Source organism: Aptenodytes forsteri, unplaced genomic scaffold (assembly GCF_000699145.1).
Source record: "Aptenodytes forsteri isolate BGI_AS27 unplaced genomic scaffold, ASM69914v1 Scaffold2, whole genome shotgun sequence".
Classification (NCBI taxonomy): domain Eukaryota; kingdom Metazoa; phylum Chordata; class Aves; order Sphenisciformes; family Spheniscidae; genus Aptenodytes; species Aptenodytes forsteri.
This window is the reverse complement of record NW_008795695.1, coordinates 6,326,964-6,341,245: the sequence shown is the minus strand read 5'-3', so window position 1 is coordinate 6,341,245 and position 14,282 is coordinate 6,326,964. Positions and strand designations below refer to the sequence as shown.

The following is a 14,282-nucleotide window of genomic DNA, read 5'->3' as shown; positions in this document are numbered from 1 at the left end:
CTTCTGCAAGTAAAAAACTGCAGATATAGGCTCTCTTCCTACTTCTTTGTGCTGAGTTAGGTTAAAGGACACTTAGGCATATTCGCAAACATCTCCATTTATGTTTATTATGGAGCTGATGGGACACAAAGAGGAGGGTTTTCATCAGAGTTTTGGCAAAGACCATTACTAGTGAAAAATCTGCAGTGATGGTTAAGGGTGAACTTAATGCATGCTGGTACTGCTGTAGCAAAAGCACCTCTAAGCAAAACCTATGCAAAGTGTCACCCTGGGAGGAATCTGGTTGAAGAAAGCAACGTTATTATAGGTGTCAGGACAGGTATTAATTCCAGTATCACTGCCAGTGCTGATGCTAGTAATTCTAACACTAAAGCTATTGCCAGTTACTTGGGAGACTGCTAAGAAAGTAGATAGATGCATTTCTTGGCCTGAGAGGTAGGTTAATAGCTCAGAGGCCATAAATGATATGCTGAATATTCAAAGAGGTGTTGAGATGGATTTGTGTGCAGTTTTAGTGCTCACCAATAAAACATCAACAATCCAACACTTCAGGCACACTTCACAAACTTTAAAAGCACGTATAGAAATATAGATGTACCTGTTACCCTCAAGATGAATTGTGATAATCCTGCTGGCAACATAAACATCACAAGAAAGAATGAACATCCCCACAAATCCTGCGCTGTGACTCAGGCTGCTTCACTTTACCTAACAGCTATGTCCTTTCAGACAAGGGAAAATAGATGAGTCCTACAATCTAACAGACTCCAGCTATCAGGGTGACGAACCTCTCCTGAGGTAGAAACAATTCTGCTCTTTCTTCTGAGAGGCATTGCTGTTTTCAGTGGTAATAATTCATTTCTCTGTGTAAGGTCAGTTTTGAAGATGTTTCTGTTTTGTTTTCTGTTGTGCTTATTTTTGGTTCTTTAATAGCATGCATAGAAATCATCTACTCTTACAGCAGGCGTGTTTTCCTTTCAAAGCTGGCTACCTCAAGCAGTGGCTGCTGATTGTTGGCTTCCCAGATGGACTTTGTATAATCTGACACATGTCTCTTGGCATCTGTGGTCACAGCATGTCCTAGCGCTGGCAGTAAGATACACTGAAAAATAGCTGAGTGTTAGCACAACAAATGAAGAACCGCAATGTTTTTCACACTGATTTTCCTCAGACAATGCTGCGGGCTAAAGGAAATGGAAAGCAGAGAGAGGGACTTGTATTCATGGTACGATTGTTTTTAATAACGTCCTGCACGGCAATGTAAGAAAGAAAACTGAAGCTGTGAGGCCAAATTTCCAAGGCTATTTAGATGCATAAAGACACAAAAGTGGTGCCTAGTGAGATTTTCTTAAGTATCCGTGTCTATGTGCTCCACGCTATCACTGGAATTCTGGCACAGGTTCTGCCTTAAAGTTTGTTTACCTTGATCAGCTTGAGAATTGCAACTGCTTTAATTTGCAGCAAAATGTGACTTTTGGTGAAATTACAGCTTAAGAAAATAGTCTTATTAATGTGCCAAAGGAGAGGAAAGGATGGATGGTAGTCGGCTATATGGACAAAGGACTGGCAACACCGACTGCATTGCAGCCCAGACACTAAACGCCTCCAGCTGTAGGAAGCCCAGCGTCGCAGGGTTTGGGGGCACATATATGCCTTTAGAGCCAAACAGCCTTTCTTGTAACCCTCTCCTGCTTGCCATCATGAAATCCTTGCCCCATAAAGAAGAGTCTCTCTCACAATGCCAAAACCAACTTCTGCTTGTCTATTATAATTAATAACAGGATTGCTGCTATTATTGTTGATAACTTCAGCTTCTGGCAACGTGGGAAAAGCTAATTGGTAGCAATTTCCTTTAACTAGGCGCTGCTCCAGAAGCGGGCGAGGGGCGAGCCTCTCCTTTGTCCCCCTTTAGGGCTACAGACTTGTGCTTCTGCAACAGCACAAGTTGGCTGAAGGGACTTACAGGCGGCAGAGATTTTGGAAGATGGAGAGCCAGAGCAGAGGACGTGAGAGGCAAACCTGAACAGATTGAACCGCCCAACATGACCCTGCTGTTTGCCAGATACTGTACAGGCCCATTAATGTGAAGACACATCATTTAGCAAGCTATTGGCCTGAAAACAAAAAGCATGAAAACAGTTGCTATTTTCAGCTTCAGTGCCAATATTTTTGCAAGTCACGGAAAAAAAGACTGGGCCGCCTTGTGTTCTTATAAGCTGTAAGGTAGCTGAAGTGGAGCCGTGGGCTTATGCAGGTACAAATGAGAAGAGAATGTGTCTGACTGACTGTGGGCTTTTCTTAGACAGCTACTCATTTTACATGCAGTAGGAAAAATAAACAGATGTTGAAGTAAATAGAAGAGATGCAATGCGGAAAGTCTCAAAGGATGCTCAAAGCAATATTCAAACATGATATGGAGGAATTGCTTAGCAAGAAAACCCACTGCCAAGGCTTAAATAAACCTCAGTAGGAGACCCTAGAAATTATAATGAATTCTCAAACAAATAACCGCACCAGAGGAGCCTTCTGCTTTCCAGTCCCCAGGGCAGACACCAACAGATAGTCCTCTTCCCCCTTCCAGCCGAAGTGAAACCAACAATTTCTAGCTGGAATAATCAGTCTTGTGATAAGGGAGCACTTTTGCTTCAGATAGCAGCAGCTTGCTCCCTCCCTGCCTTCCCTTTGCGGCAACCAGCACTGACGGGTCTTGCTCTTACCTTGCAGGGTCTCCTTACAGAGACAAGATCACCATCGCCATCCTCCAGCTGCAGGAGGAGGGAAAGCTGCACATGATGAAAGAAAAGTGGTGGCGAGGCAACGGCTGCCCTGAGGAGGACAGCAAAGAAGCCAGTGCTCTCGGGGTGGAGAATATTGGGGGCATCTTCATAGTGCTCGCCGCAGGGCTTGTTCTTTCGGTGTTTGTAGCCATTGGTGAATTTATATATAAATCAAGGAAAAACAGCGATATTGAGCAGGTGAGTCATCCATTTCCAGCTTGCTTATGTTTCTGGGAGGCTGAGGTTTGTTGATGTGGAGGTGACTGCATTATAAGTCTCTTTGCTGGAGTGCAGATTTTGTGTTGCTGAACTCTCACCATGCGTTTCTGGCACTAAAGGCAAATTATTCATAAGAACAGGGAAGTACCTCACCCACAGTCCAATTAGTGCTGTTTAGTATGGCAGTGCAGAACAAGAGCAATTAATTTCTCAAACAGTTTCTGCTTGATCTTTAAGACTTCAAGTATAAATTATGTTGGAAAGGAATAAAACACAACTGGATTTTTTTTATTTATACAGCATTAGCATCAGCCCTTTGAATAACAACAGGCATGTACTTCCAAATCCCCAAGTATAATTTTTCTCTTGCTCTAGAAAGCATTTTTTCCACAGCCAGGGGTTTACACACTGTGCTGAAGCATGCGCTTCAAAGCAGGGAGACCTACTGAAAGGTGATGGATGCCACAGTAAAGTGAGATTATGGAGCCAAAGAAATTCTGGTTATAGCTCCACTGAAGTGTAATAAGCAACTTAAAAAGGCAGAGGGAAAACAAAGGAAATGCTGTATATAAATCACGCCTTGAATATTACAGCAGTTTGTGAGATAGAATCAATCATTAAAATAGAGTGTAAACACCCGTTTACCAAACCACCAACCGCTGTGAAAGAAGCAAGACATGAGCAGCAGCTCAGAGTCTGTTCCCGAAGTTGTCTGCCGACCCTCTTACTCTGGCTGCCTTGCCTGGTGCCGGTTTGGTTCTGGCCATGTCCTAGACCCTGATGTGGCCCTGTTTGGCTCAACTGCTACAGCTGCTCTGATCCCGTTCACTTCAGCAGCCCTTATCATAGGGACAGGGGTCACATTGCACTGCAGGATGGGTGGCCCCTGAGGCAATCACCAAGAGGCGGGTTCATATCACCTAACTTCAGGTTTCTAGACATGAGGCATCTATCTATGAGTGAGTTGTTTAAGCTCACTTTGCACTTTTAGATGGGAAAGGCAGGAGCTTTTCCGTGGGCAATACCTCCTCTTCATCCAAGGTGTAATCCTGCAAGCCTGATGAAATAAATGCCAGAAATTACTGTCGAGAAAAATAACCTTAACGAAGGCAGCTGGGACAAGTGGGAGGAGAAGGAGAACATTTTGAACTCGGTCTCAGAGCTGCAGTTTACATCGCATGCAGCAGTGGTGCTGGGACGTGAGAGGGATTGACACCTGAGTAAAAACAAGCAGCCAGGGCTGAGGGCCTCTAGAGGACAATGACTTATGCAGGTACAATATGTCTGATTTTGGATAGGATAAATCACCTGTATCTCTTTGCTGCTGGTAAGGGATCACCGTAAGCGAAGGCTACACGCCTGCTGTTCAGACATCTGAAAGGAACTGAGCTGAATCCTACCATGCATCTTCATTTTCCAAATGGCACGTGGGGATATTTTGGGTCCGTGACACCTAACGTCAATGTCAGTGGACTTGGTCCTTGCAGTATCCTGCAGGAGAGGGCAGCTCCTGACTGTGCAGACATCTCCACGTGTGCCTGGGCAAGCCCTCATTCAAGGCAATGGCACTGTCTGCGAACAACAGGCGCAGCTCATGTGGAGCAATTTTGCAGGCCTTATTAATCAAGGTGTCCCTGCTTTGGAATAAGTCAGAGATAAAAGCTGAATGTATTTTGCACATATTGCAGCTTTCTGATTAGTACTTTAACCCTATAGAACGTTTTTAGCACAAAATGCATAAAGAATGTATCAGTATCTCTGTCTCATACATGTCTCAGGAGCTCTTTCATTCAAATATGTTTTGGAGAACAGTTGCAGCTAATTAAAATGTTTAGTATAAATGCTAATATGGTGCAGAATATTCTGGAAACTCTTCAGGATTCTGGGAAAGGCAATGCATTCCTGAAGTTATAATTAAAGTAGACATAAAGGTTTACATCGTGAGGGAGTGTTAATTTACTGAGCAATATGTTGGGTGAATGACGTAGTATTCAGTGATACATATATACATATATATACACCGTTTCTGAAACTGTACTACTGTTTCACAGCAATGCGTTGCCTGTTTTAGGCAGTCTTTTAATAATTAAAATCTTTAAGTGAGTTAATGTGGCAACATCATACTTCTTTTCCAGAAGTAATTTTACAGAAAGTAGAATACCAGTAATTCCAGTGTTACTTTCTGATTTCTCTCCGTTTGTTTTATTTTTATTCTGGTGATATAAGAAGCTTAGATGGAAAATGCTATACAGTGTATATTATCGCTAAGCTAATCCAAAGCATGAGTCGAATACAATCTATTACTTTTCTGTTTCCATAAATAGAATCTCTTTTGATTTAAATAGCTTTTGAATCTCATTCTCATGTTTGTTTTTAATTTTACTTCTTTCATTCATTTTTCTCCATTTTTCTTTTCTTGCATGCAAGGCCTTTTGTTTCTTTTACGGACTACAGTGTAAGCAAACCCATCCGTCCAACTCCACCTCTGGCACCACCTTATCTACGGAGTTAGATTGTGGCAAGTTAATCCGAGAGGAGCGAGGGATTCGAACACAGCCCTCAATTCACACTGTATAGTCAGGAAAGAAAAAAGGTGTGTCCGATGGAAAGCATTAAACTTAAACAGTGCACATAATGGTAAAGGTTGTCCTCACCAACACATAGTTAATGACTTCAAAGTGCCTCTTGCTTCAGCAGGAGATAAGCTTATCTAACGCAAATTGTCAAAGTCCTGGAAATTTGGGCAGTTTAAATGCATATTACAGAAAAGAATTACACCTACAGCGAAGAGTGAGTGCAGTAGACTGTAGTAGATTTTAAGAATTATCACAGTCTCTATGTACAATTGTCATCTTGTAATTTCATGGGGTAATTCACCTTTTTCAGGTAAGAAAAATTATTTACCTCCTTTTCAACTTCTACCAAACCTGAGTAAACCAATTGCGGTCTTATTACTAAAAGCATGGAGAAATACTTCGCTTGGTCTCTGCCGAAGCATTCAGCAAGTGGGCCAGGCAGTTCTTTATAAACCTCAGAAAATAACCTGCAGGGCTCCATTAACTTTCTGAACCCCTATTATAACAGCCAGAGATTTTTAGCTGGCATATCTTATTCCCAGTGTCAATATTTAATGAATTTTAATTCATCCATTTAAAATTCATTAGCCAAAGCCTCCAAGTAACTATCATAGCACAAAATCATATCTATCAGTTAAATTTTATACCATGTAACCATGAACATTTAAGAACATATTCAACAAAAGCACCCTCAGGCACCCCCAATATATACCTTTCACAGAAAAACTCCGTTGACTTGGCTTAAGCAATTCATGATGTTCACTATTACAAGGCTTTGTAACATAGAAAGCTCCTTTATGGCAAAATCAGGATATCGATTTATATCAAACAGTAAAGCCTTGGCATTGTGTTCCATATTGAAACACACAAGGAAGCTTTTGTGTAGGAAATTGGTACTGGGTATTTTTTATACCCTGGAAGGATACTAGTTTGATTTTCTCTAGTCCTCAGCTAGTCTGGGGACTGCAAGGGCAGGAGACAACGGACTTGATCTGTTGTTGCCACTGAAAACATATGACAACAATTTGAGCTACACAAAATGTATAGAAATGTCAGCTTGTAGGATGTCATGAACTGTGGCAAACCACCAGGTTTTCAAAATCTGATTACCTTTTGTCTGTATTTCATTATATCCCAGCTTACCGCCAGTTTCACCAATTCATTTCCTGCCCCTCACACCTACTTTATGTTTTCTTGCCCACTGCAGTTCCTCCTCATCAAACAAGTTAATGATCTGTTTTATTGAGGGGCCATTTCTGGACTCTACTGCAATTAGAAAACTTGTTCTAGTAGATGCCTTCATACTCAGTCGCTGAAGTGCTGCGGCGAAGCTCTGTTTCTCCTCTTGAATTGTTTCTCTCATACCTGGATCATGAGAAAAGCCAGAGCATACAGTGACCTGTGTTTTCCTTCTATTCATATTACAATTTTTGGCCAGCACTATTTATGCTGGCAGTAGGCTTAAGTATTTTTTGTGATGAAGATGTAGTACTCATAATGAGGCTATACCAATTCTTCTCTGCCAGTGCTCATGCGTGTACATGAGTGTTTACGCTCTGCTCCAGACGCTGCAAGAAATTGTCTTGCTCAAAATGGCATTTTAACTTGTTTGAATAGGGTCGTGAAAGCTTTGGCTCTTCATAAAATGAGCCTTCTTACCAACAAAGACCTGAATTAGATCTTCTGTATCCTCGATTTAAGAAAGCACTTTTGTTCGCAGTTTCCCAGTAGAAGAGACTTAAAACTAATTAAATTCAGCTTCTCTCAACTCTCAGAGGAGAAGGAAAATTCCTAATGTGTTTATCTCCATCATCGCTCTACGCAAGAAATCCTCCAGGTTGCAGCTTCGACCAGTTTTCTAATCACTGTTTTGATGAACACAGAATCCAGAAAGTTTCTGTCACTTTTTGGGTAAACATTTTCATATCTGTCAAGGAAACAATCACATTGTTAGTAACAGTCATTGTTTCCCCGTGGCTAGCTGTCCCCACAGACAACCTCACAGACATCGGCTTGCCTGTGGGAATTACAAAACAGCTCCTTCTTTCCCTAACGGAGCTTCACACCTAGCTATATAAAGGGTTATTAAAAAGCCTTACTTGCTCCTCAGCAGCTACGCCAGCAGCTGAGGCAGTGAAGAGCCGACATGCCACCCACGTGCTAACGAATCTATGCTTGTAAAGGCAATTTTTGCAAGGTTTGCTGTGGCTCCAGGAAAAGGCAGGTGCCTTCAGGTTAACAGCAAAGCTTGAGGAAGGCACAGCCCATAGCATCTCCCATGAAGGGCATGGCACCTGGGAGGACTCTTGCATAGACACAACAAGCTTCAAGAAGAAGTGTTAAAGCATTCAAAGATTTTCCGCTTGTCAGCGCTCTAAGCTTCTATGACCGCTATACTTTGAAATTTGGCCTCAAAAAATACTCTGTTCACAAATACAGATGGTCACCATTGCATCCTCCTAACTTGCAGCCTTGCAACTGCATCCAGGGCCCGATAATCAAACCAGATCCCTTCCCAGGTGTGTGCCAGCGCAGGGACCTTACTGTGCAATCAGCACAGAGCCAGCACATCTGCCTGTGATGGGTGAGCCACAACTGACTACATCGGTTCTGGCACTGCGGTACCAGTAAAGCATAGCCAGAGCTATTTTGGGAGAAAAATGGCATAGGGCATACCCCTATGTCATTTTACATTAATTTTTGTTTTGCTGCTGCTGCATTTTACTCAGAACTCCCAAAATATTCAAATTAATAAGTGTTTGCAAAAAATGCCATATGCTTTGACACACAGAAGCTACCTACCGTTGAAAGCAAAGGGTCCATGAACGAGCTAGTCCCAAGCCATTGCCAGATTGATTTGGCTGGGGTCAGTGGGCCTACCTTTATTTAGTGGCAGTTCCTGCCCTCATCAAACAGTCTGCAATGCAAACAGGCAAAGGTGCAGGGGGAAGGAGGGAGAAAGGACGAGACAAGAGAAGAATGAGGGGAATGAAGGCAATATGATCACTGTTTCAAAGAGCCAGGATGAGGGTGGATTAACAACACGCCTGCGCTGCGGAAGTAGACCAAGCACAGCAATAACGCTTTCCCCAACTAGATTGATATTTCTGCAAAGTACTGCCACAGTATCGTGTGTTTGTGCCATCTCTCTCGGATCAAAGCCTTGAAGCTTCACATCTTTAGCTCTTCAGAAACAAAGGAGGAGAAGAAGGGAGAGGAGGAAGAAATCTTCTATCTTACTGAAGTTCTTGCAAAATAGAATTTTTTGTGAAGTTGTCAGGTCTGCAAATTCCCCCTCTTCAACGAACGTCAATCAGCTTGAGCCCCTCCATTTTCAGGCCATAACCCCACCTCCAAACACGACTGTGGCCATCTATGCCTTCACTGAGCAGTCCCATTCATGTTTAGATGGTTTGTGAGACCAACAAGTAGCTTTACTGATTTCTTTCTTGTAGGCAGGAAACTGAGGAACAGTTTATATAACTGAGGAACAGTTAAATTAATCCATGGATTATTGTCATACTGTTTTGACAATCACTGCTCCATAGACTCTGACAGTTTAAAAGACAATTTAGTGATCTCCTCTTGCAGTTAGCCATCAGTGACAGAATACTCAAACAGATTCTTAATTGCAACAGCATTTCGCTCACTAGGAGAAACTACTTTAGATATTTTTCCTTTGGTGCACTAGGCACAAACAAATCACTTTTCTTTCAGCAGAAGACATGGGTCAGTGTCCCAGCTATGGGTCCTTCACAGCGATGAGGGCACTGCAAAAGAAAAATCCTGACTTCTGCACTTCCTCCTCTGTGCCTGAGCTGGTCAGGTGTTCTTCCAGAATAAAATCTGGCCCACATCCTTTGATTTTCATAGTTCTCAGTTCTCCGACACAGCACACTGGTTTTGGTTTTGGGGTTTTTTTGTTATTTGTTTGTTTTTGCAAGGTGTTAATAAAATGCAATTGAAAAGTCTTGTCCCCAGTGGTAGCCCAGCAGCATAAGCAGCAGATTGATAAAGCCTGACCACAGATTCTTTTTTTTTTCAGTCTTGTTTCTACTTTATATTATGTTATTTTTTAAATTCAGAATTTGTAATTATCCTAAAGCTTAACACAGTCTTCTGTAGGGGAGTGTAAGGAAGGATTTGGGAGCTTCATGACCTAGCTTTTATAGCCTGCTGAAATGACCAAAGGGCAAAGAGAAAGAGTCTCACATCACAAGGAGAACAAAATCTATTCTGTTTTTAAAGGATGACACTTCCTTTTAGCCTCACATGCCATGTCCTGCAGCATTTTGACACTGCTAGAATGAGAAAGTCAAGCTGACTAAAAGTAAAATGTTAAACTTATTACTCTGTTGTTAAATGTATTGCTCTGTGCCTACTCTGCTCTCATTCTCGGCAAGACCTCAAAAATGGACTTAACAGCATGTAAAAAAATAGCTTTTTAAAGAAACGCTTTCAGTCTGGCTATCTGAATATGAGATTAAAAGAACAGTATCTTACCTTTTTAAATGGAATTTTAATGTCACCATCCCCTTTTTAAAGGCAACTGTAATTATGCTGCAGACATGGTGCTGTTCAGAGGGTCATCTAGGGAGTCCCCACTGAATGTTTCTTGCCCATGATTTTCCTGTAAATCCTACAGCATTCTGGCTGAGTTTGTACTCACTCTGTACCACAGTTTTGTACTGCTTGAAAAGTTCAGGGCGGTTCCAGTTTTCAGACATCTGTTCAGTTTCCTGATTGCACACACAAGCTCGGAGATAAATAGGATTTTGAGCTATGCTTCCTGGGGCTCAAAAGAAAGTTCACGTGTAACTGTCCTTTGGAATGAGTAACCAAACGCCTGAAAGTTCAAGGTATCATCTCAGATTGCTCTCTCAGACCATCTCAAGCTCTGTGTGAAGGCAGAGGGGCAGAAGCAGCCCTGTGTCTCCCATGTTTGTAATGCTCTTTGCCACCCCCAACTGGTTTTCTCAAAGGTGGTGGGATCTCAGACAGGAATATGCACAAAATTGATCAGAGTCATAGTTATGTCCATAACCATTGGAATATCTTTGAAGTATCAGTCCAGGGTCTTAAAACTACATTTAATTCATTGCTTCAGGATGACAAAACTCATGCCAATGGTGTTGCAAGTCCCCCGAAACTAAGCATAATGCAACTGTAAAAGTAAAACTGCTTTTGTGCTTTTACAAAGCCAGCAGCAGGAGCTGCAAGGTGTGGGACCCAGGAAGCTATCACTGTAAACCTCCTCCCGTCCTTCTCCCAACCCACTGTCTCTGCAGGATGGCTGAGCCCATTCCCATGGGTTTTGAGTGTGTGTGTGACCTCTCTCGTGGGTAATCATCCCACTGGGGCTTTGCACTGCCAGGATAGGATAGGAGAGAGTCTCGATAAGGTAGAGCCCTTTCAGATTTTGAATGGCCTACTTCCATACTTTGTTGGGTAGATAAACATCATCAGTTTACAGAAAAAATCATCAACAAGAACAGTAATGTTTTTATATTCAGTTTTAGATGTAACTGTTATCGATGAACAATTAGGCAAAAGTTTAATTCTTAGAGACAAGACCTAAACACCAAAGCCATGCCTAAGAATACCTTGAAGTCTTTCTGATAATATTTATTTTAAAATTCAAAACAGAGTTGGAAGTGGAACCAGTTGGGCACTTCACAAATCATGTAGTCAGGTATTAAAAACCTCACACACTTAATGTCAGCAATACGTCTTAAATATCTATCTGCAGATGTAAAATGATCTTCATGGGACTATTTTGTTGATATGAAATTGAAGGACATTATGATAATTGCATAGTCTGAATAATATGAATCAGTTTGGAAAATTAAAATACAAGCTTATTAACAAGGCAGTAAAATGTACTATTTAATCTGCAGAAGTCATCCCTGTATGCACATTGCAGAGACTGATGGCTATTATTAAATATACACACAACATATAGGTTAGTGAGAACAACAGGGAAAGAAAATAAAAATAAACCTGGTCAATCCTACAAATGGTTAATATGACCCTTTCCTTATTTGCCATGGAGTTCTGGAATCACTTTGTAATCCAGATTTTGAAAGCTCAATTAAAACTAAGATAGTAGAGAGAAATTATCCGTGCTAAGTCATAGATAATTAGAGCATACATTTTTATTAGTTTGGAAATAAGTGGTGCTACTCTCTAAAGAAGCCTGAAGCAATATAGAAATAGTGTCTTTACCAGGATGATACCTGTTTCAGCTGCTGCTTCCACAGGGCATGAGGCTGCAGCAGACACCTTTGACTCGAACTCCAGTAATGCTAGAATTCCTATATTACAGTGTCAAAGGAGATACTTAAATTATAATTGCACCAGCAAATTCCTGGCTATTATCAGACAGTAATTTGAAAAAAAAGCAGTACACTGCCCTGGCCTATGTCTATTACATTTTGGGTCTGGAATGAATTAATAGTAGTTATGTATACTAAGAATTTTAGATGAGTAAAAATCAAGCATCTCAAAGAAAGAGCATATTAAACTATAGATTTAACATACTATGGGATTGTAGTCTGTGTGCAGCCCATCCCACAAAAGGACATGATGGCATACGCAAGATCATACACAGTTAAAATACACACACACTCTGATGCACTGATGTCTTGAGCTTATTTGCGGAACCAGGGTTACACATGTTATACAGCGGGTTTATACCGGAGAGGAAGAAGCACGGTGTGTGGAATTCACTTCTCTGGGATTCCGTAGCTACCTTAAACAAATGATTTAACCTTGATCCAGGTTACCCTCATACTCTCTTTTGCATTTGAAAACATTCCTCTGGAATAGGTGACTACGAGGAAAGCTTGGGTTTTCTCCTCTTCCAATAATATATCTGTGTTCACTTTTTTTAGCCCTGTATAACTGAGGTCACTATTGGATTATTGCTGGTTAAGAACTGAACACTGCTTACCTTGCTTCAGTATCACTCTAGAAGGGAATTTGTATATTTGATACAGAGAACCGTGTCTGTGTGCTGTTGCTGTCATTTTACAAGAACTGTAGTTTTAACCAGTTGTTTTAAAGCTGGTCAGTTCTGCAGTTCTAGAAGGGGTTTGGTAGGAAGGATTTATTCAACTTGATGAAGGTAGGGTCGTTAAAGCTTTGTTTCACACTGTTACCATCACTTCATTTTATATATATATAATCTGTTTATATATATTTGCATGGAACAATTTTTTTGCTGCTAGATACTTCCACTTAAAGCCTCTTTGTGTTTTTTTTGTGTTACATGTCATTATTCCAGCTGTAGATTTTAAAGGATGTTTCCACTTACCCGAAATCTCTCTGTTAATGTTGTGATGGTGGGAAGAAAAAAGATTTCTGCTTTCTTTCCAAACTATTCAGCTACCTTATTCTTGTGGTAATTGTCTCCTTTCTTCAACACACAATATTTGAAAAAGATTCTTTCCAAAGAAAGAAGAGGATTGAGGACTGTGCTGTATTTTAGAAATGTCTGTTAATTTCAAGAGGGGAAAATAACTAAACCACAAAGAAATCTTGAAAAACGGTGTTCTTTGTTTCCTCTAGTATAGCCATTTTTTTGTGGCTAAGGTACATGTGATTTAAAAAAGAAGATCTTTTTTCATTTAAGGTAAGGAGGAAGTTTACCTACTGAAAAAGGGTAAGTTTTATGATATGAAGCCACCAAAACATCACAAATGCATCTGTGTAGAATTTCAGAAACATTCATAATCAGCTTTAGTTAAGCCAAAGTTAAACGAAATTCAGTGCAAGCCGAGTTAGGCAAAAAACATGACTTATACAGACTCACCTATTATACCTTAGGGGCTTATTCAAAGCTGGCAGAACTCAGCAGAGGAGCTTTCTGAGCCCACCAGTAAGACCTCAGGTCCTTGTTTCTAAAAGCCACCATTTGTGCAAAGGGTATGGTGGAACTCTGCCTTCGATGAGGAGTGTTTAATGCCATTTCCGTCTTCCACCAGTGTCTTTCCTTCAATGCGATAATGGAGGAGCTTGGAATTTCGCTCAAGCATCAGAAGAAGTTAAAGAAAAGGTCGAGAACGAAGGGGAAATCTTCATTCACAAGTATCCTTACTTGTCACCAGAGGCGGACACTGCGGAAAGAAACCATAGCGTGAGCAAGAGAGACCCCTTTGAGGAAACATCAGGAACAAAAAACAAAACAAAAACATTGCTGCCTACGAGTTGATTGTGGTGGGATTTCTGAAATATAGACATTTACTTTGTTCTTCAGAAATTCTCTGTGGTTTCTTTTTTTAATCTAGAGGTACAACGGTTTAAATGCTCACATAGACTGATGTACTACTAATCATCTGGGAAGTGTCTCACTATTTCTTTTGAGATGGATTTGTATGCTCACCTGTTTTGCATCTCTCTTCCCCTTCCCATGCACCGCTGTATGTGCTTTCTAAATAAATAAATAAACAAGAGACAGGGTTCTTTTTTCCAATAATCTGGGAGTGGAACTTTTTTTTCCTTTTGAAGAAAAGATTGCAGTTCTGCTGAGCTCAGCTGTGTAGAACCCAGGACCCAGACAACCAAAGTAAAAAATCATACAATTAACTCATAAACAGTGACAACTCATAAACAATACAAAAATGTCTTAAATACAAAGGTATCCAACAATGGGTTATTTTTACCTCCTCTGATATTGTAAGGAACACTCTTCAGGTCCTTTTCTGTGAGA

General features: G+C 40.9%; 1 protein-coding gene across 2 annotated transcripts in view; it reads left to right on the top strand.

Moving 5' to 3' along the window:
• The window catches only part of GRIK1 (glutamate ionotropic receptor kainate type subunit 1), a 172,328-nt gene extending 158,280 nt beyond the window's left edge, over window positions 1-14,048 (top strand). Inside the window, exons 13-14 of one of the 2 annotated variants that reach the window (XR_002086234.1) lie at window positions 2,725-2,975; window positions 13,558-13,715. Coding sequence is in view for 1 of the 2 variants with exons in the window: in XM_009282942.1 (XP_009281217.1) it covers window positions 2,725-2,975; window positions 13,558-13,713 (407 nt within the window). In the remaining variant the exon portion in view is untranslated. Of the gene's footprint in view, window positions 1-2,724; window positions 2,976-13,557 lie in introns of both variants that reach the window. The other variant, XM_009282942.1, reaches the window with a different exon arrangement.
• Window positions 14,049-14,282: the final 234 nt, after the last annotated feature.